Here is a 23,070-nt window from a genome sequence, read left to right on the forward strand (position 1 = left end):
TATGCTTTCAAAAATATTTAATAGGTTATTCAAGAACTCTGCATTTGCTGCTCTCGACAAAGCCTCAGTGCAAGAACCCATTACCTTGGCAGCAGCATGTCTTCCTCCCAAGCACTTCTTTTTTAAAAATACTGTCTTGTTATCAGTCCCTCAAGCCAGTTGGAGCAATCCAAAGCTAGCTCAGGAGCTGAACATTTTTGTTCTCCTTTCCCGCTGCACACCCTTTTGGCTAAAATGCCCTTTTCAAGGACGATACAGCGGTCTGAGGTGCTTGTGCACAGGGGATAAGGCTCGCTGGAAGCAGCAGCCGGCAGGGCAAGTGGACATGGAATCAGCCCTCCGCTGACATGGAAGAAGCTCAGGCATTCAACATTCAGCAGAATGACAGCCCCTGTGCACTTGCCTCATAGCAGGAAGGACTGGAAGGTGTGATGTTCTAATGAAGGTATACAAAGAGGCCCATATGCCTTGGAGGTTATGGGCTTTCCTATGCAAATGGGTTTCTGCCGGCCCTGCATGCAAACCCTCCTGCTGAACACCCCAGGTCCCGAGGCTCACGTTGCAATTTTATCCCAGCCAGTAATATGGGCAGATCAGGGCTGTGCCTGCCACTGCATTTAGAAATGAGCAAATGCAAACAAGCCTTTGAAACCCGGAGCGTTTTGCCCGAGTCCACCTGCCAGAGCCCTGGTCTTCTCAGCTGCTCTCCCCACCTGACAGAGAAGCAGCCAGTCACGAGCATGACGCAACACACAGCCCAGCCTGAACCCAGAAAAGGTCCTTCTGGCTGCGTGCCCTGTAATTTCTGGAAAGCTTTCCTCCTCCTTGTCTTGCCTACCTCCATCTCTCTGAACATGCTTCTTGTTCCAGCTGGGGGTGGCCAGATATGGTACAGCGCTAACAAGCCGAGGATGGAAGGGCTGTAGCTTTTAATGGTTCCCGTGGAATAGTGATCTTTCTCCTGCCTTTTCAGTGGTGTCCTCCCCTCCAGACTTCTCTCTGTTCTAGGATCCCAACCTCACTATCCTCCCATTAGCCGATCTTGCCTCCCTTTCTCTATGCCCAGTGCCCCCTTCCCTTCCTCCTCCTCCTCAGAGGGACGGCCGTGTGAGCCCAGAGCACACCTCGGAAGGTGGGTCAAAGTCCCCGCTTCATTTCTGCTCAGGCTCGTCCCCCACTGTGGTGACCTCGATGGTTGTATGGTCTTCATTGGCTGTGGTGCCCTCAACAATGCTGGACGGCACAGTCATGATGGTGCTCCCGCTGGGAGACATTTGCGTAACGTTCTGAATGGCCGTGCCCAGTCCTGGCAAGGTGAGCAGCTGGAAGGGGCTCACCACCTTCAACACGGTGCTGCCATCCTGTATGGCCGCGGTGCTCAGGACTGTGAGGTTGGAAGCATCCGGGTGTATTTCAACGGCGTTGGGAAAAGTCGAGCCCGCAGAGGCCAGGACAGTGTATCCGCCCAGCAGTGGAGAAGCCGGGGAGCCAGCAGAGGTCACCTGCGCCGTGGTCTTCCCGAGAGCGGATGCCGGGAGGGCGGAGACCACTTTGCCTATGGGCAGGTTCGCCAGTTGCGTGACCGGCATCCCTGGCGCAAGGGCGATCTGCGCCGACTGAGTCAGGAGCTGGGAGGTGATGGCGGGAGGCCCCGAGGTGGCTCGGGTCAGTCTGGGGCGTTTCAGAGGGGACGGGATGGAGACTGGCGTCAGGGTCATCAGCACGTTGTTGAGGTGCTGCGATTTGTGCTTCAGCTCCTTCGCTCTCTTCCGGTGCTCATCGCACTGCTGCTCCAGAGCTGGAGGAAGAGAGAAAGAGAGAAAGAAAGGAAGGAAGGAAGGAAGGAAGGAAGGAAGGGCAGTGGATAAGCAAGGGCACCCACCAAGTCCAAACAGCCAGGAACAGAGGATGGCCTCCTCTTCTTAAATGACACGACAACTGTGGTATGGCACGGCAAGGATTGCTTTAAAATACAGTGGTACCTCGGGTTACAGACGCTTCAGGTTACAGACCCCTCTAACCCAGATATAGTACACCTTGGGTTAAGAACTTTGCTTCAGGATGAGAACAGAAATCGCACGGTGGCAGCAGGAGGCCCCATTAGCTAAAGTGGTGATTCAGGTTAAGAACAGTTTCAGGTTAAGAACGGATCTCCGGAACGAATTAATTTCTTAACCTGTACAGTGGTACCTCTGGTTGTGAACGGGATCCATTCCGGAGGCCCATTCGCAACATGAAAAGAACGCAAGTCGCAGCGGCGTGCCTGCGCGGGTTGTGATTTGCCACTTCTGCGCATGTGTGTGACATCATTTTGCGCTACTGCGCATGCATGAGTGGCAAAACCTGGAAGTAACCCTTTCTGGTACTTCCGGGTCGCCACCTGAAAGAACGTAACCTGAAGCGGACGTAACCTGAAGTATGACTGTAAGGTGGCTTTGATGTGAAAAATGTTTTAAGCAAAACATGCTGCAGCAGCACCTACGGTGAAATATACCCCCCTCCACCCCAATCGAGTTCAAGAACTAGAAAGCTGAAGTGTTTTCCCTTCAAGTTGGGGTAGAAAGGTATTGCTGAACAAATGTGGTGCCTAAACTAGAGTCACACTTGTCTCAACACTCTGAGTTTTCTACAGGCTTATCCAAGCAATTTATTAACTAACTGCCGTTGGTTTTCAACACCTCTCCATTAATATACAGTGGTACCTCGGGGTTAAGAACTTAACTCGTTCCGGAGGTCCGTTCTTAACCTGAAACTGTTCTTAACCTGAGGTACCACTTTAGCGAATGGGGCCTCCCACCGCCTCACGATTTCTGTTTTCATCCTGAAGCAAAGTTCTTAACCAAAGGTACTATTTCTGGGTTAGCGGAGTTTGTAACCTGAAGCGTCTGTAACCTGAGGTACCACTGTACAGTTTTATTTCACTGTTCCTCCTCCTTCCTCTTCTCCAGTTTATCCTCATAACAACCATGTGAGGTAGGGGAGGCAGAATGCATGTGAAGGGCCCAGTGAGCTTCACTGCTGAGAGGGGATTTGAACCTGGAACTCCATGGTCTGCATCCAACAATCTCGCCACAACCCAGCCGTACCTTAGCCATGGGAGAAAGCTCCAATCCAAAGGTAATACTGAAACACACAGGCCACACTTAATGGAAAACAGAAGGGAAGGTAGCCCTGCTGCGGGAAGAAATAGCTGTGTTGCTGTTTCTCTCTGTATCCTTGCAATCATCATTGTTTAGGAGGGGTGATGTGTGCTTCAGCTCAGGAGACAAAATGGACAAGTCTCCAGGTGAGGTCTAGAGAAGCCCCTGCTTAGTGAGTCAAGCTGAGGTTGAAAAAGAAAAACCTGAATTGAAGAATTCCCCTGCAAGAGTCCTCTCTGCAAGTTAAGTACTGGTATGATAATTGCAACAGGGTACAGCAGTGGAGGGACGAGGGTGGCGCTGTGGGTTAAACCACAGAGCCCAGGACTTGCCGATCAGATGGTCAGCGGTTCGAATCCCCGCACAGGGTGAGATCCCGTTGCTCGGTCCCTGCTCCTGCCAACCTAGCAGTTCAAAAACACTTCAAAAGTGCAAGTAGATAAATAGGTACCGCTCCGGCGGGAAGGTAAACGGAGTTTCCGTGCACTGCTCTGTTTCGCCAGAAGCGGCTTAGTAATGCTGGCCACATGACCCAGAAGCTGTACACTGGCTCCCTCGGCCAAGAAAGCGAGATGAGTGCTGCAACCCCAGAATTGGCCACGAATGGACCTAATGGTCAGGGGTCCCTTTAGCTTTTTACAGCAGTGGAGGGGAAACGGAGCCGACTTTTCACCAATGACATCACAGGCACCCGGTAAACTAGCGACACACGTGCGTTTTAGGCAACACTTGAGGAGGGGCATGTCTGGAGCCTGCACAACAAACCAGTGACAACTGTATGTTTGTTGTGCCATCAACTAGTTGTGCAGGAGAGATTCCTAGGTGACCACCAAATCATCCTTGAGGATCACGTTCTGAAGGGCAACTGGAATTCAGGGCTGTGCTTTTTTTTTTAACCTTGCTGAGACGTCAGGACAGGTCACACTGGATTGAGCTGTGAAATACTGCAGTGGGGGACATGTGCAGAAGAGAAAGTATCACATCCATTCATTTCAGACAAGATGAAAGGGAATGCTTTCCTGCGCAATGGGACTGCCTCTACGACAAGGAAATGGCAATACCAAGTTTATAGCCTTTCTCGGGACATGAGTGTTACTTTCCCCTCAGTTCCTACAAGCCATGTGGAACCTGTGCATAACCTGCCTGCCGCTCTTGCCATCTAGATGGCAGATGTAGGGAATCAGATGCTGACACAATTTATGGATGCCGATGCCGGCATGCGCAAACCCTGCAATACCGTGCTGTCTTTTCACTAGTACTACATCCCACGATTCTGGCAACAGAACACTCAGTTCAGAAAGTCCTCCAGTGGAAGTTTCATTAGAGTTGATAATGGAACTGCAGCGTCTGGGACTAAGGAACTGTACCTGCCAAATCTCGTGTATACTGCTCTCGGGAACGGTCCATTTGGCACTTGTGACTGGCTAGAACTTTCTTCACCAGGTCCAGCATGCCGAAGTTCTGGACTGTATTGTTCAGCAAGACAGCATCTGGGGGGAAAAGCAACAGGTTAAAAAAAACCCTGACTGATGAGAAAAGCATGACAATGTATGTGGGTTTTTTAAAGAAACCCATTATTTTTCTTATTTTAGAGATGGGAGAGAGAAGGAAGAAGTGGATCACAATGCTGGAATTTTTACAGTGGTGCCTCGCAAGACGAAAATAATCGGTTCCGCGAGTCTCTAGCAGTTTTTTCGTCTTGTGAAGCAACCCTATTAGCGGCTTAGCAGATTAGCTCTATTAGCGGTTTAGCGGCTTTTAAAGGCTTAGCGGCTAAAAGGCTATTAGCGGCTTAGAAAAAGGGGGGGGGAGCGAAAAAAATCGCAAGACTTGCAAGACGTTTTCGTCTTGCAAAGCAAGCCCATAGGGAAATTCGTCTTGCGAAGCGCATCGAAAAACGGAAAACCCTTTCGTCTAGCGGGTTTTTTGTCTTGCGAGGCATTCATCTTGCGGGGCACCACTGTATTTATCAAGATTTAAACTCCCATTTCTTCAACCCAATGAAGACTAAGTAAGTGTCACTCCATTTGCCTTTAAGTTGCAAGTTCTTTGGAGCAGGGACCCGAATCATTTTCTTCTGCTTATGATGTTCTATAAAGTGTCATACACACTCATTATTATTGTTAATTGTGTTTCTCATCCACCCTTCATGTGGGCAGCAACATATTAAAACTCAATTAGGGAAAGGGACCCCTGACCATTAGGTCCAGTCGTGACCGACTCTGGGGTTGCAGTGCTCATCTCACTTAATTGGCCAAGGGAGCCGGCGTACAGCTGGTCATGTGGCTAGCATGACTAAGCCACTTCTGGCGAACCAGAGCAGCGCACGGAAACACTGTTTACCTTCCTGCCTAAGCAGTACCTATTTATCTACTTGCACTTTGACGTGCTTTCATACTTCTAGGTTGGCAGGAGCTGGGACCGAGCAACAGGAGCTCACCCCGTCGCGGGGATTCGAACCGCCGCCCTTCTGATCAGCAAGCCCTACGCTCTGTGGTTTAGACCACAGCGCCACCCGCGTCCCAATAAAACTCAATTAAAACAGCATACAACAGCAACCCCAGCCCACCCATAACTCCCAGATCCCTAATAGCATGATATAATACTTTCTAATGATGCTTATGTTATTTAAAGCTATTTCCTCCAGTATCAGCAATGAATGTTTAGTAAAGTAAAAGGAGGTACGATTTTTATGATGCACCTCCATTTGGTGATATATACAGCTGTTTGTACTCTACCACCAAACCACGCAGATTCTGAGCTTTGCACACAGAATAAGTTGCACTAACTGCATTGATACATCACCATCATCATGATACATTTTACATCCCAGAATCAGGTTACAAAGGAATTTGGAATACTGTAGTTTTGGTTATTGACTAAGGAGGCAGGAAAGTGCAGCAAAAGGCATGGACAGGTGGGAAAATAATAGCCATTACTGTATAGAAAAAAGAACAAGACACAGGGCAGGTCACTAAAGCTCTGTATCCCACCTACCTGGAGCCATATGCAAGACGCCCCTGATATTGCAATGTACAGAAGATATCATTCTTTGGAACTTTGAGAACTAGTAGATTTATTGTTAAGTGAAAGCTGAGAAAAATCAGCATGCCAAATCCTGCACCACTCAACAGCTACAGAAGCAGGTAACACACAAACCCTTAAACGCTGTGAGTAGAATCTTCTTCCATCAACTTCCTAATACCTGTATTATTAAGTCAGAAAGTGCATAGCAAATGCTAAAATAAAAAATAAACACCGCAAAGTCCAAAACGCTGGTTACAAACCAGGTTTCCCAAAACTGCCAGCACTACCTTTAACGCTCTGCGCTCCTTAGATCTGCTAGCAATGCAAGTGATCTATAAACAAGGAGACTTAAAAAGACAACGCCATTTATTTGCAAGCCAGGTCTTACCGCTGAGTTGCAAGGGGGGCTCCTGAATCCTCTGCTGCAGGCCCTTCATGGTCTCCATGAGCTCCGCATGGAACTCGGTAATCACCTCTTCCAAAAGACCGGCTTCCTTTAGACCTCGCCAAAATGTAAATGTATCATCTGGAAGAAAGTGAGAGAATCCTGAAAAACCTGCAAAGTGGCAGGGGGAACGAAGCTGACCGACTGTTTGATAGACTCACCCCTGGAACATAACATTTGCCAAGGAGCAGCCTTGCAGTGATACCACACAAGCAAGAGGTCACATAGTAAAACAGTTCCTGGAGTCTACCACTTCAGATTAAAGGAGGGGTGTCATGTTTTAATTCCTCTCCCCATTCTCTATGAATAGAAAACTTGCATGCCAAACAGAACTCTTCTTTCTGAGTTCTGCAGGTGTTGAGTTATTTTACACGCAGGGAAGTTTTAAATTATGCAACTGCTCACCTGCGGTCTGAAGTGGTAGACTCCAGGAACAGTTTTTACAGCAGAATCTGGTACAAAAACAAGCTGCCATTAATGCAGGACAGGTAATGTGGTAACTCTGACTGAGCCAACGTAGAATGGTTTTAGAATATGCACGTTCCCAAGTTAAGCAGCCTCCTTCTTCAGCAAAAGTTGGACCAGTAAAACAAGTTATTCCTAAGTATGTTACTACCAGCATGCCAAAGGCAAGACAGTGTTATGCGAATAGATTAATGGAATCACGGACAAAACATCAGAAGCTGGCTTACACTGAATCAGACCACTGCTCCAGTTGCAGTCTAGAGTTTCAGACAGGGGTCTTTTCCAACCCTATCTGCAGATGCCAGGGATAAAATCTGGGGCCTTTTGTGCGCGAGGTGTGTGCTCTGCCATTGAGGCATGGCCTTATGCATAGAGATGGCAATGCCACACAGTTGGCAACCTACATGCAACTTCCTTCGCACAAGCCTTTCAGATTTAGGCAGCCAATACGGAACAGAAGTGGTGGCACAGAAGATGTAGTGGGCTGAGGCCAGGCCACAGGAACGCTCTGCATGTGAAAATCACCTCCAATAGCAGTGGTCCAGTCCGTGGAGTCATCACACGTTTCTATGGTGATCGTGGCAGGAGACCCATTTACTGTGATGGAAACAAAATCAGCATTCAGAAATCATCAACAAAACCCCTTTTTTGTTGGCATGCTGGCGAAACAAGTCAAGATGTGCCCTTCCAAGATATAGCCATTCTTCTATTGATTTATCTTGGTTTGTAGTTGCGTTAAGTTTTTCTACAAATTCAGTACAATTGCCAGTCAAAACCAAAGAGACATCTCCCTCGCATTTCTAAACCTAGCACAAATTTCGAACAAAATTCTCAAGATCTTAGCATTCTGTTTGTAGGGGCTGTTTGTAGTGCAGTGGGTGGTGCTGTGGGTTAAACCACAGAGCCTAGGACTTGCTGATCAGAAGGTTGGCGGTTCGAATCCCCGCGACAGGATGAGCTCTGTTGCTCAGTCCCTGCTCCTGCCAACCTAGCAGTTCGAAAGCACGTCAAAGCGCAAGTAGATAAATAGGTACCGCTCCAGCAGGAAGGTAAACGGCGTTTCCGTGCGCTGCTCTGGTTCGCCAGAAGCGGCTTAGTCATGCTGGCCACATGACCCGGAAGCTGTACGCCGGCTCCCTCGGCCAATAAAGCGAGATGAGCGCCACAACCCCAGAGTCGGTCATGACTGGACCTAATGGTCAGGGGTCCCTTTACCTTTTTACTGTTTTTTATTAATTCATACGCCATCTAATGCCCAAAAGGCTTCAAAGTGGTTTATTTGATAAACTACCATGGAACCACAAACCATGGGGAGATTCCATTTTTTCTTCATGACAACCCCAAGCTAGGGCACCATGACTAAAAGGATGTCACATAGACGAGGGAGAAAGGTTGTTTTCTGCTGCTCCAGAGAAGCGGACACGGAGCAATGGATCCAAACTACAAGAAAGAAGATTCCACCTAAACATTAGGAAGAACTTCCTGACAGTAAGAGCTGTTCGACAGTGGAATTTGCTGCCAAGGAGTGTGGTGGAGTCTCCTACTTTGGAGGTCTTTAAGCAGAGACTTGACAACCATATGTCAGGAGTGCTCTGATGGTGTTTCCTGCTTGGCAGGGGGTTGGACTCGATGGCCCTTGTGGTCTCTTCCAACTCTATGATTCTATGATTCTATGATTCTATGACTAGTTTCAAGGCTGGGTACCATAGAGTTGGGTCTCAATATTGGTGTTTTTGTTATTCAATACAGAGCTTGGTTGATCCCCATACTTGGAATCAGAAATAAACTATCAACATAGGAAGACACCCTTTGGAGCTTCACCAAGTGTCTGGTGGCTGTTTATACTTCTATGAAAGTATTAAAATTAAACACACATACATGTGTACACAGGCAAATTCACATAACTACTTGTACTCAGCCGAGAGGTCTACCTGCTATTCTATTACAATGAGTTCACCAAGGTCTCGGGCAGAAATCTTTCCCAGCACTCATGCCAGGGATGGAAACTTGGACCTCACGTATTCAAAGCACGTGTTCTACAGAGCTATGGCACCACTGGTGTAGGAAAATACGGAATTGCCTTATGCCAGGTCAGACCATTGGTTCATTTAGCCTAGAACTGGTTACTTCAGCTGGCATACCTCATTGAGATGGCAAAGCATGTATGGTGCCAGCTTCCAAGCGAGTACCAACCTGCCCCTAGGAAGACTGGCTACCGATGCCAAGGTTTTTCTGGCTTTCCCCAATACAGTCATACCTCGGAAGTCGAATGGAATCTGTTCCGGACGTCCGTTTGACTTCTGAAATGTTCAGAAACCAAAGCATGGCTTCTGATTGGCTGCAGGAAGCGCCTGCAGTCAATCGGAAGCCCCGTTGGACGTTCGGCTTCCAAAAGAATGTTTGGAAACTGGAACACTCACTTCCAGTTTTCGATTGTTTGGGAGCCAGAACGTTCCGACTCCCAAGGCGTTCAGGAGCCGAGGTATGACTGTACTCCCTTGGCTGAGCTGAAAGTCAATGTGATGTAGTGGGTAGCATGCAACACTCGAATAAAGGAGACCTGGGTTCAACAGCTTGCTCTGCAGGGAGGCTTACTAAGTGGTCTTGGGGAAGTTACTGTCTCTCAGCCTAACAAACCTGTAAGGGGTTCAAAGAGGGATACCGTATTTCTCGCTCTATAGGATGCAGCAGACCATAAGACGCACCTAGTTTTCGGAAGAGGAAAACAAGAAAAAAAATATTCTGAATCCCAGAAGCCAGGACAGCCAGCGGGATCGCTGCGCAGCGATCCCGCTGGCTGTCCTGGCTTATGGGATAGCCGCGCACAGCCTCTCCTGGGTAAGAGGAGCCTTCATCCCCTAAAGAGCCCCGAAGAGCCGCACACACGCTCCACGCGGCTCTTTAAAGGGAGCGCTGAGCAGAGCCTCCTGCCTGCATTCGCTCCATAAGACGCACACTCATTTCCCCTTACTTTTTAGGAGGGGAAAAGTGTGTCTTATAGAGCGAAAAATACGGTATATTATTTGGGAGATAGGATAGGACATACGCACACACAAAATGAGTAATGATCAGAGCTGTTTGCTCTGCAGGCAGCCTTCTGTGGGACATCTGTCCTCTTAAGTATGATATCCCAGAAGCTGAAAAGCATGGGTTGATTGATCAGCAGGGACAATGGAATGAATGGGTTGGTGACTGTATTGATGACCACAGAAATATTTGAGTCTCTTCCAGTTCTAGTAGAAGATTGCAGCCAAAAACCAGCCGGTTAATTCAAAACAGCACAGGGAAACAGCCTCATTACCCACCCTCCATTGGGCTGTTATTGCCACCTCCCCCCACCCCCCGCAGGGTTGGCAAGATTGCAACAGTGCAACAGTGACAAAAGGAGACACAACAAGGATATTCCTCTTCTGTATCATTCTAACAAAGGTACAGCGAGCCTTATTAGGGTCTCAACTGGTGGACCTCCAGATACTCCCAGACAACAACCCCCATCAGCTCCAGCCAGCATAACCAGCGGTAGAATTCATGGCCTAGTGGAATGCAGTTCACATTACCATCTGCAGAGGCTGGCGTGAGAGGTATGTATTCTGTTGACGTCTGGCTTGTTAGGGGCACCCTGGCTCCGGTCAGGTCGATTTTAGTGCTTCGGCAGGTATTGGAACAAACTTTCGTATGCTCGTAAAAATCCAGCTTCCCCGAATCCATGATCTTCCTAAAACACACGAAACCAACGTGAACGTCCACCTCTGCTTTATTATTTATTTTATTTTTTAAAATATATTTTTATTGCTTTTTTCCAGATATAAATATAATGTCAGATAACAAAAGAGAAAAGAAGAAAAGAAAAACAAAAGAAATCCAACTTTCCATTACATCTTTCCATAACCGACTGGACTTCCCCACGTCTCCCTCACCCTGCTTTCTTTACAATAAAAATATCAGCAAATTAATATCTTGTTTCATGTGTTATTGATACTTTCAAATAATTCTCTTTTGGGTTCAAAATACTTATTATCAATTTACTTTTGCCCTAAAATAAACACAATATTATTTTAAACTTTAGTCCTTTCATAGTCATATCTTAATTTCCAATATACAAAATCTTATTGCTGGAGCTTAATTTTTCAATTCATGCAAATTATTGGCATTCATATAACTTATAATGTTTTTGTAAATAGTCCTTAAATTTTTCCAATCCTCCTCCATTGTTTCTTCTCCCAAATCCCAGATTCTGCCAGTCATTTCGGCCAGTTCCATATAGTCCATCAATTGCATATGCCACTCCTCCAGTGTGGGCAAATCTTGTGTCTTCCAGTGCTTTGCGATAAGTATTCTTGCTGCTGTTGTTGCATACATAAAAAATGTTCTATCCTTCTTTAACACATTCTGGCCGACAATGCCCAAAAGGAAGGCCTCTGGTTTCTTGGGAAAGGTATACTTAAATACCTTTTTTAACTCGTTGTAGATCATTTCCCAGAAGGCCTTCACCCTTGGACATGTCCACCAGAGGTGAAAGAATGTCCCTTCAGCCTCCTTACATTTCCAACATTTATTATCAGACAAATGGTATATTTTAGCAAGCTTGACTGGGGTCATGTACCACCTATATATCATTTTCATAATATTTTCTTTCAAGGTATTACATGCCGTGAATTTCATACCGGTGGTCCATAACCTTTCCCAGTCTTCAAACATGATGTTGTACCCAATGTCCTGAGCCCATTTTATCATGGCTGATTTAACAGTCTCATCCTGAGTGTTCCACTTAAGCAGCAAGTTGTACATTCTCGAGAGTACCTTAGTCTTTGGTTCTAACAATTCTGTCTCTAATTTCGATTTTTCCACCTGGAATCCTGTTTTTTTGTCCAACTTAAAAACCTCTTGAATTTGAGCATAATGAAACCAGTCTTGCACCTTATGCTTTAATTTTTCATAGCTCTGTAACCTCCAATTATCGCCTATTTTTTCTATTATTTCCCCATATTTCAGCCAACCGGCCTCCATATTGGGTTTTTTTCGGGCCTTGGCCTCCACTGGTGATAGCCACCTCGGGGTCTTACTTTCTAGTAAGTCTTTGTATTTTGTCCAGACCATAAATATTGCTTTTCTGACAATATGGTTTTTGAACATTTTGTGAGTCTTTACCTTGTCGTACCACAGATATGCATGCCATCCTAGAGTTATTGAACCCTTCCAGATCTAGGACATCAGTGTTCTCTAAAAGTAACCAATCTTTCATCCAGCAGAAGGCTGCAGCTTCATAATATAACCTTAAGTCTGGCAGGGCAAACCCCCCTCTTTCTTTTGCATCAGTTAGTATTTTAAATTTTATTCGGGGCTTTTTGCCCTGCCAAACAAACTTCGAAATATCCTTCTGCCATTTACCAAAACATTCCACTCTGTCCACAATCTGAAGGGTTTGAAACAAGAACAACATCTTTGGCAATACATTCATTTTTACTGCTGCAATTCTACCCAACAAGGAAAGTTTGAGTCTTGACCAAATTTCTAAATCCTTTTTAACTTCTAACCAACATTTTTCATAATTGTCCTTGAATAAATTCAAATTTTTGGAAGACAAATTGACCCCCAGGTATTTCACTTTTTTAACCACAGTTAATTCTGTTTCCTTCTGGAACTCATCTGTTTCTAAAGGTGTCAAGTTTTTACCCAGAACCTTGGTTTTTTGCTTATTCAACTTGAATCCCGCCACCCGACCAAACTCATTAATCAGTTCTAAAACTCTTTTTGTACTAGATTCTGGCTTCTGTAATGTTAAAACCAAATCATCTGCAAAAGCTTTCAGTTTATATTGTTTCGCTCCGACCTGTATTCCTTGTATCGACCGGTCCTCCCTTATCATGCTCAAAAGCACCTCCAGGACTGAAATAAATAAAAGAGGGGATAAGGGACACCCCTGTCGTGTTCCTTTTTCAATTTTAAACTCATCTGTCACCACATTGTTCACTATCAGTTTAGCTTTTTGTTCTGAATAGATTGCTTCTATACCATTTTCGAACCCCTGTCCCACTCCCATCCCTTCCAAATTTTTCTTCATAAACTTCCAAGAAATGTTGTCAAAGGCCTTCTCCGCGTCAATAAAAATTAAAACTGCTTTTGTATTGATATTTGTTTGCAGAAGTTCCAAAATATCAATAATGTTCCTCGTGTTATCAAACAAATGTCTGCCTGGGAGAAAGCCTGCCTGGTCCTTGTGAATTACTTCATTTAACACTCTTTTAAGCCTGTTTGCCAAAATGTCTGCAAAGATTTTGTAATCCACATTTAGGAGTGAGATGGGACGGTAGTTCTTTAGTTGAGTCTTTTCAGTTTCCGATTTAGGAATTAATGTGATGAAAGCTTCTTTCCACGTTTCCGGTGCCTTCTTCCCCTCCATAATCTGGTTGCAAACCTCCATTAGTGGTTGTGTCAAGTAATCTTTTAAAGTCTTATAGTACTTGGAGGTAAGTCCATCTGGGCCTGGAGATTTGCCAAGTTGCATATTCTGGATGGCACTCTCGATTTCCTGTTGTGTTATTCGATGATTTAAGATTGTTCTCTTTTCTTGAGATAGTTTTGGTAGTCCATTAGCTTTTAAAAATTGGTCTATCTCAGTCCCTTCCTGAGGCCCTTGCGTATAAAGTTTTTTGAAATATTTCTGGAAACACTTTCTTATTTCTTCCGGTTTCTGTATATTTCTCCCTTCGACCTCCAGATTGGTAACAAAGTTCAATTTTTGTCTCCTTTTCAACTGCCATGCTAGCAGTTTCCCACATTTGTTCGCCGATTCAAAAGATCTTTGTTTCATTTGTTTAATTTTCCATTCCACTTCCTGATTTATTAATTTCGCATATTGTGCTTGATAAAGCTTGATTTCTCTCAGAATCTCTTTAGATTTTGGTTTTAGTCTCAATTTTTCCTCTCCATCTCTTATCTTCTCTAGTATCTTATCCTTTTTTCCATTCCAGAGTTTTTTCTTGATCGTGTTCTGTTGTATCAGAAACCCTCTCATTACAGCTTTACTTGCGTCCCAGATTGTTCTCTTTTCCACCGAAGTGTTCAAATTTATTTCAAAGTAGTCTTTTAAAGCTTTTTGGGCCTTTTTCACAATCTCTTGATCTCTTAACAGAGTGTCATTCATTCTCCATCTGAAGGAATCAGCTGGAGTAAGTCTCAGTTCCACTTTCAAAGCGTTATGGTCGGAGCAGGTTTTTGGGCAGATTTCCACTTTTAAAGTCTTAGGTGCCAGTCCTCTAGATGTCCAAATTTGGTCTATTCTTGTCCATGACAAATGAGCCTCAGAAAAAAATGTTCCTTCTTTACCTAGGGGGTTCTTTGTCCTCCAAATGTCAATCAAATCCATACTGTCAGTCAATTCAAAGAAAGTTTTAGGTAGTCTGCCATCTTTGGTTCGATTTTGGTTTTGCGACTTATCCATATAAGTAGAAACAACCCCATTCATATCTCCCATCAAAATGATGTTAGAATAGTCCAGATAGTCCAGCAATCTCTCATGCAGCTTCTTGTAAAATTCCGACTTCCCTTCATTTGGTGCATAAATTCCTACTATCAAAAACTTTTCTCCTTGTATTTGTATCTCAATTGCCAAAATTCTTCCATGCTCATCTTTAAGTAGAAATTTCGGTGACAGGTTCTCCTTTGCATAAATCACAACGCCTCTTTTCTTGACTTTGTCTGATGAAATAAATTCTTGGCCTAGTCTTTTGTTGATAAGTACTTTCCTATGGAGCCTAGTCACATGGGTTTCCTGCAAACAAATAATGTCCAATTTTTCTTTTTTCAATATGTGAAAGATCCTCCTTCTTTTTTCCGGAGAATTCCCGCCATTTATGTTCCAACTGAAAAGCTGCAGAGACATCCTGGATCAATCTAAGAGTCCTCTTGGGGTAAATCTTCCTTCTCGTCCAGCCCCGGAGGTAGAACAGGTGTTGGTTCAGGCAAAGATACTGGCCCGGCTCCTGCTACTCCCTTCCGAAGGTCCTCACCCTGAAAACTCGCAAGTTGCATGTTCATGCTTCAGCTAGCTATACCGAAATGCCTTTCAATGAAGCCTACCTAGGAGACATACCCAATGGACACCTAATTTAGATACCAGATGGCATAGGTTAGGGCCTTGTGAATTCTGGCTCCCTAAGGCAAGAGGTGGCGGAACACACACAAGCCCCAAAGATACGTTTCAGTTCTGCATCTACAGGCAGGAACACACAGGCACTCTCACAAACAGGCTAACCTTAGCATGATCCCATTCATCCGGATTGCCCTCTTCCAGTCCTTCAAGGTGGACTTGCCAGCCAAATGGACAAATTCCTTGGGACTTATCAAATGGTTGTCATACTGGAGGGAAGAGAGACATGTTGTGGTATAGGTTAATTATTCTAAAGGTATTTTGCTGTAATTCCTTTTATAAACCTAGTCACGTGCAAACTTTTTTTTCTCCCAATTTCTCTTCCTTTCCATCTCATTTTTTAAAAATTTAGATGATGAGACCGTGGGGGCCGGGATCTGTGTGCTTTTACAAGCAATACGTAAGATTAGAGAATGGAAATGTTACACATTACAGGATATAAAACCATCTCACCTGGACACATTTCACATTGATACCGGGGCAAACAAACTTCCTCCATATTAGGTTGGCTTTGCTATCTCCGCAGGTGATGGGATAAACTATCTCAGCTTCCACACAATCATCACCTTCAGCCATCTTCACTTCAGGGAGAGGGAGAGGGAAAGATAAAATTTTTTGAAAAGGTTATAACCATTGATTGCTGGCTGGCAAAAGAAGTTTGGAATACAGTTGAGAGAAAAACTGAAAACAGGATGAAAAAGTATTTATTACTGAGCACCAGCCTGATTAACTGCTTCCCATAAATGAGATACATTACAATTATCAAGTTATTTACATAGAATCGTAGGGTACAACCAATGAACGTGGAGATACTGTTCTATGTCCTGAGCAGCTAACAATCTAAATTTCACCAGTGGTGAAAGTGGTAATTGTAAAGACATAGATGCCTGAATTAGAAACACACAAACTGCTTTTGTCCTAATAGGCCTCTCTATTTTGGGCATCCCAGTAGTGATGTATGGAAGTGAGAGCTGGACCATAAAGAAGGCCGAAGAATTGATGCTTTTGAATTATGGTGCTGGAAGAGACTCTTGAGAGTCCCATGGACTGCAAGAAAATCAAACCTTTCCATTCTGAAGGAAATCAGCCCTGAGTGCTCACTGGAAGGACAAATCTTGAAGCTGAGGCTCCAAGACTTTGGCCCCCTCATGAAAAGAGAAGACTCCCTGGAAAAGACCCTGAGGTTGGGAAAGATGGAGGGCACAAGGAGAAGGGGACGACGGAGGACGAGATGGTTGGACAGTGTTCTTGAAGCTACCAGCATGAGTTTGACCAAACTGCGGGTGGCAGTGGAAGACAGGAGTGCCTGGCGTGCTCTGGTCCATGGGGTCACGAAGAGTCGGACACGATAAACGACTAAACAACAGCAACAATTTTTTTGCATTCTACCTATCCTGCAACAGGTAAAGTGGTAACTCTGACTAAGCCAACTTTGATTGGTTTAAGAATACGCAAGTTCTCAAGCCAGAGAGATATGGGGCACAAACCTCTGGGGCAGCAAGGGGGTCAAAGGGTGGCATTCAACCACTGCATTCCATCAGCACAGGGATTTCCACTTGCATGATTGGACATCATCGCTGCCGCTGCCACCGTGTCCTCCCAAAACCTGATTGAGAGGGTTGGGGGAACCCCTACAGTTTAGGGGTTTGCATGGGGCACCTGGGGAAAAGTTGGACCATTCCAGAATAAAGGAGTAGTGAGGCGAAACAGGCAGCAAGGTGTGCAGTGTAACAATATAGGAGGAGGAAGGGAGCCGTGGAATAGGAAGGAAAACTAACGGTGAATATCTTGAGCCAGGGTTGATGGTCTTCAGCACCTGGACACAACACTGGCTCCTTAATCCCCCCCCCCCGAATGCACACCTATAAAATAGGCAAATGGTGACAGACAGGGGCCAGGAACAAAGTTACTGCCTCCATCAAGGCTGGGGAGATTCCCTCAGATGTTGTTAAGCTACAGTTCCCATCATCCCTGAATATGCTGGCTGGAGCTGTTGGGATCTGGAGTCCAACATCAGGGAAGCCACAGGCTCCCTGTCCTGTTCTTGACCTATGTGACTTTCCCATACATTAAAGGTAAAGGTAAAGGGACCCTTGACCATTAGGTCCAGTCGTGGCTGACTCTAGGGTTGTGGCGCTCATCTCGCTTTATTGGCCGAGGGAGCCGGTGTACAGCTTCCGGGTCATGTGACCAGCATGACTAAGCTGCTTCTGGCGAAACCAGAGCAGCGCACAGAAACGCCATTTACCTTCCCGCCGGAGCGGTACCTATCTACTTGCACTTTGACGTGCTTTCAAACTGCTAGGTTGGCAGGAGCAGGGACCAAGCAATGGGAGCTCATCCCGTCACGGGGATTCGAACCGCCGACCTTCCGATCAGCAAATCCTAGGCTCTGTGCTTTAACCCACAGCGCCACCCGCGTCCCTCCCATACATTAGTGGTCTTCTATTAGGAACACAGAAGCCCACTGTCCTTCAGGAAAGGACAGATCCCCAGCAGTTTCCCCAACCTCAGAATGCTCATTCCAGGAGCTGGAAACAAGAGCTGGAAACCCCTCAGCCTATGTGCTCTTGAGCCTTTCTGCTGGCAATGCTACCTGCTAATGCAAGTGACTGTGGTACAAAAGAGGCAAGCCTCTGTTACTCACCCCACTTACCTAACAGGGCTTCTTTCAAATGTGCAGAGGCTGTAAAAGCAGCAGCGGCTGCAGCGGCTGCATTTTCCGTCTCCAGGGTGTCTTCATTTAGGTCATTGCTAGCAAGAAATAAAGACACAAACGGTTAAAAAGAAATGGAGAAGCTGCCCGTGCTATGGTAAGGTTTGCTCTGGAGAATGACTCCAGAGCAATTCCAGCTATAAAACTCAAAAATGCAGCTCTTCCCCTTAAGTAGAAAGTTGTTTTCCCCTGGAAAAACAAAGTTGTACACAGTGCAGCAATTTCAAGACTGCAACCCACGGATTCATATGGTTAAAACAATATTAAGCATGAAGGAAAAGCAGTTGTAAGGGATTAAAGCACTGCTGCAAAGCTTAGAAATGCAGCACTGGAAGTAGCCTCTGAAGCCTGAGGACTCAATCTTTAGGTATTTAACAACAATTTCATAGTTGTCACCTTTTAAAAAGATGTGTGTTCTTTTTCTGCTAAACATCCTAGAATCTAGAGGCATCTTGGTAGAGTTTATAGCAATTCTGGCAGAGGAACGGATCTTAATTCATTTAGCACGTCTCAAACTCTCCACATGACACCCAATAATATCATTTCTTCTAGCATAGGCAGCGCTGCTCTGTTCTTCCAAGGAGATGGCAATTACTCAGGCAGATCCACCTAATCCTACCATCAAAAAACCGTTGCACGGCTGGTTTCCATGACAAAACTTGTGGGTGGAAGCACTGCTCAGATTTTTTTGCATAGAAGTCATGCTCCAAAAGTTTCCCCCCACAGGAGGTTTCATCAAGCAGGCAGGAAGATGATGGAAACAAGCACCACGGAAGCAGCAGCCTTGCTTCCGCTCCTGAAATCACTTTTACTGAACACTAGAAAGGTTTCTTTCCCAAGCAAAGGACAACATAGAAGGAATTACAGTAAGAACTAGAGGTTAAATGGTATGTAGCCTAGTAAACTACTTTGGCTTCAGAGCCCTCATCAAACAGAGAAAGGAAAAACGGTGTACAACATTAGTTCCTGTGATTGACAGGCAGGATGAAGCCTCTGGATTAACCAAGCCTGATGTAAGGACCAGTAGCCTGCCCAACAGAGCAGACCCTTCTACTTATTTCACTTCCACTACCAAGGGGTGTGGGGTTGGAGAACACAAACCCTCGACTCCTGGATTTGGGTATGGCTGTCATCAAGTTGACATATATTGCTGACCTCAGAGTGTTCCTTCTCATTTCACAATGGTAAATTCGGCACGCTAGAAACAGCCAGGGTTGACCTTCTGTTCAATTTCTTTCCATTTTCAAGCATTAGATGCACATGCCTGCTAAAAGCCTTCTCTAAAGCAAGGGTGGGGAACTTCCGGCCCAATGGAGGAGGCCACTTCAGCCAAGTCACACCCACCTGCCCTGTAACCTCAGGTGTGGGGCAGGTAAAAGACCTGGCTCAGCAGAAAGAGTGCTTCAGGCACCGTCAATCAGCAGTGCCTGCAAAACCCCCTTGCAAAGTGCTCTGCAAGACCCGTTCAGGCACCTGAGAGCATAAGACTCCAAATCTCACGAGTTGCGGGTTCAAGCCCCACATTGGGTGAAAGATTCCTTGTGGTCCTTCCAACTCTACAATACTATGCTTCTAAGTCATTGTAATATTGGGTAATCACAGGTTGGAAGCGGAGGGAGTGAAGAAAACTGTCCCGTTCTCTAGCCAGATTAGGTGTCACACCCCTATGCTAGAGGTTTCACAAAGAGGTTCTCCTTGCTCCCTTTAATAACAAAAATCAATTCACTGTGATATGTACAGCATGCAGAGATCTATCCTCCCCCCCCCCTATTTTATGTTGTTGGGTGATTTTTGTGAATGAACTACAGTGGTACCTCAGGTTAAGTACTTAATTCGTTCCGGAGGTCCATTCTTAACCTGAAGCTGTTCTTAACCTGAAGCACCACTTTAGCTAATGGGGCCTCCTCTGCCACCGCGCCACCGGAGCACGATTTCTGTTCTCATCCTGAAGCAAAGTTCTTAACTCGAGGTACTATTTCTGGGTTAGCAGAGTCTGTAACCTGAAGCGTATGTAACCTGAGGTACCACTGTATATATGTTTAGTTTTAATGCATTTTTATTACATTTTGTTGTCCCTGTAAATTGCTTTCGGACTCCTTTTTTGTGAAGCTGTACATAAACTGAGCAAATCTTATCTAACAGAGGCTGCTTTGGGTTTCCTTTAAATGTTATACGTTCTGAATTGTGTTTCTCCCATCCAAACTGAAGTGAAATGAACAGGGTGTGTGCAGCAGCTTACAACGCTAACGTCAGCCATCCCAGAGGCTGAATAATGACCGTTTGCTTACCTGTGCTGGGAGAGATTGGTGGTAACTAGCACTGTTTTCACCTCCTCCATGTTACTGCTGTCAGCCATGTTGTCTGGAGTTGTTACCACCACCACCTCCTCCATGTGAACACTCACATCTGGGGTTGCCATCCGCAGGAAGGCACGTATGGCAAGCAAGCACCAACAATGCGGGGAAAGCCCCTCCTGGAATCTTCACTCTGCTGTTACAGAACCAAAGAGTGAAGAGGTTATTGCTCTGCCGATCTGGCCAGCGGAATATTTGGTTTTCTACATCTGAATGTAAAAGGAATCAGAAGCGCACGCACATGCTACACACTTGGAAACGAGATCCAGTGCAATTTCAGAAGGACAGGGTGCTTAAGAGGAAGATGGCTCAACAGAACAAGAACATAGTGGCTCTTTCTGTGAAAGCCCACATCTTAGATGAGTTAAATGCCAGAGAACTGGATCCCAAACTGCTTGTGCATGTGATAAGAGAAGCCAAAAAACTTCTCTAAAAGACAGTGAGATTCTGAACGGTTTAAAACTCCATTCCCTGGAGTAGATATTAACATACCTCAGGCAACGCACAGAAAAGCTCTGCTGGATAGCTACTGAAGGATGCAATGGGGGCAGAGAAGCAAGGTACACTGGTTGTCGGATGAGTTAAGACATTTAAGATGAATACATGAAACTATCCTATACCAAGTCAGAGCCTCGGTCTACGTAGTTCAGTACTGCCTACTTTGGCAGTGACTCTCCAAAGCCCTTTTAATCCTTTAATGCAGGAATGGAGAACCAGTGGCCCTCCAGATGTTGCTAGACTGTAACTTCTGTCATCCCTGACCATTGGCTATACACACAGACACCATGGCTCCTGCTACTAACCAGCAACCAGTTTCAGGAGCTTACGCAATAATGGATTTTTCATAGACCATGCACATACCCATATAGTTTTGGCAAGCACTTTTAGAAAATTAATTTAATTCACTGTTTGTCATTTACTCTGCTCTACAATGTTTTAATGACTTTATTATACACTGCTTTATTCTTTAAATGAGACAGCGTTTTAGAAATCCTCTTACAATAAACCACTATATAGCCATGTATCTGGCAATGTTTGTGTGTCCATGTGAGATTTATATGCAAGGCTGAAATAAAGCAAAACGAGTAAACTGTAAGCAGCCAATGAACAAAGTTCAAAATCAGCAATGTGTCATAAGAGGTTCTTGTTCCCTGTAAAAGCAAGGAGGATGTTTTCTTTTTTAAAAAATAATTTTTATTAAAGATTTTTTGGGGGTACTAAAAGCCACAATTGCAGCACTATAGCACTGAGTCAAGATGGGGTGCATTTGAAGACGGGAAAGAGAGTGTATACAACATTTAGATATGCGGCAGACTCACCATATCATGCTATGAGGCTGTAAGCAGAAGAAGGGAAAAAAGAGGAAGGAAAAACAGTACCAGCAGCCATTGCAGCCTACGCTGAGCAAGATTTTAGCAATTCACATGCAATGAACTGAGTAAGCAGATTTAAAAAGAGGGGATATCTGAGCATTCGTTTTAAACTAAGGTTTAAGAGTGACCCCCAGTGCTCAACCTGGGATCCTGGGCAAACTAAAGAGAGAAGTACAAGTATGCAGCAGATGGTACCCATTCAAGGCTTTGTGTCTGCAAGGTCTATGAAAACCAAAACCACAGTCATTCCTGCACGGCCTGGTTGACACTGCAGTCATGTTTGCTGCTTTGCCCACTCTGTCTCCTGGCAAAGACCCCAATTTAGTCTGAAAGGGTGACATACGTCTCCAGATATGTGCAGGTGAACTGAATCTGGCAAAAGGCAGACTGGAAGAATCTGTGAAACAGGTTAGTACACACTCACCCTTTCAAGAGACCTACAGATAAAATATGCTTTCGCTACCTAAGAGGAAGAAACTGGAAAAACCGCATACTGTGGGATGAACAAAAATACAACTAGCTTGGTCCACCATCTTACAACACTTTAGCAATCTGACATAGAAGGAAGTTTAAAAAGCTGCAGTCATTTCATTTTTCTTTTGCCTGCCACTAGTTCTATCTACAGTATTACATAATAACCTGAAATGAAGTGGTTTATCCCCCCCCCCCCTTACAGTGGTTTATATGCAGACATTGAGATTCACAAAATAGGTGCAAGATTGATGTTAATCAAGCAGAGGCCCTTTTTGCTGCAAATATTGCATGCAGCAACTACCAAACAAAACTGACTCACTTGTACTTCTTGAGCTTTGTGAATGCTCTTTCTGCTGTTGGTTTTTATTTTATGCTACTTTACGCCTTAATGTATTTTGGCTATTCTAACAATCTGAGATTGTTTTAAACTCTGCCCATATGAAGTCATTAATTTTATTAACCCCCTTCCTTTATGTTCTGCCATGTCAAATTGCAAACTGCTGCAGTGACCTGTTCTCTCCTTTTTGGGAAAACACAATGCGCACCAGTTGGCGCTATACAAAGAGTAAGATTGATATGGTCTTCATTTTTTATTTATATTTTTAAAAACCCTGCTTCAAAATTATTTGTAATTTTTAAATCTCATTTTGTTGCCTCCCCTCTTTCAAAACTGCAGATTGCAAGGTCCTTTGGGGGAGGGGACTGTACTCCTGTGCCAACCATCAGAGTTGGGGCCCACATGTTTGTGGGACTTGTCATCCCTAGGGGCAGAGGCTGGAGGTCACGAGCCAAAGAGGGTAAGCACCAGAGGCAAGGCTTCTTGCCCAGGGACCTGAGGCACTTTGCAAAAAGGATGAAGCACTTGTAGTACTAATATATGTATCATGACCAAAGGAGGAATGACCACTGGGAGGAACAGAGGGGAGA

The 23,070-nt window shown here is 45.0% G+C and overlaps 1 protein-coding gene across 4 annotated transcripts in view; it reads right to left on the reverse strand.

Moving 5' to 3' along the window:
* The window catches only part of GMEB2 (glucocorticoid modulatory element binding protein 2), a 24,753-nt gene continuing 1,683 nt past the window's right edge, over positions 1-23,070 (reverse strand). For 2 of the 4 annotated variants that reach the window (XM_081196336.1, XM_081196337.1), the window contains exons 2-10: positions 20,231-20,432; positions 17,883-17,980; positions 15,680-15,807; positions 15,332-15,435; positions 10,635-10,792; positions 7,603-7,674; positions 6,556-6,693; positions 4,508-4,630; positions 1-1,798 (exon numbers count right to left, since the gene is read on the reverse strand). In XM_081196336.1, the coding sequence (XP_081052462.1) occupies positions 1,152-1,798; positions 4,508-4,630; positions 6,556-6,693; positions 7,603-7,674; positions 10,635-10,792; positions 15,332-15,435; positions 15,680-15,807; positions 17,883-17,980; positions 20,231-20,361 (1,599 nt within the window). In that variant the 5' untranslated portion in view covers positions 20,362-20,432 and the 3' untranslated portion in view covers positions 1-1,151. Of the gene's footprint in view, positions 1,799-4,507; positions 4,631-6,555; positions 6,694-7,602; positions 7,675-10,634; positions 10,793-15,331; positions 15,436-15,679; positions 15,808-17,882; positions 17,981-20,230; positions 20,433-23,070 lie in introns of those variants that run through there. The other 2 variants (XM_081196338.1, XM_081196339.1) reach the window with 2 other exon arrangements.

The sequence above is a fragment of the Podarcis bocagei genome (genome assembly GCF_964188305.1).
Source record: "Podarcis bocagei genome assembly, chromosome: 5".
NCBI lineage: Eukaryota > Metazoa > Chordata > Lepidosauria > Squamata > Lacertidae > Podarcis > Podarcis bocagei.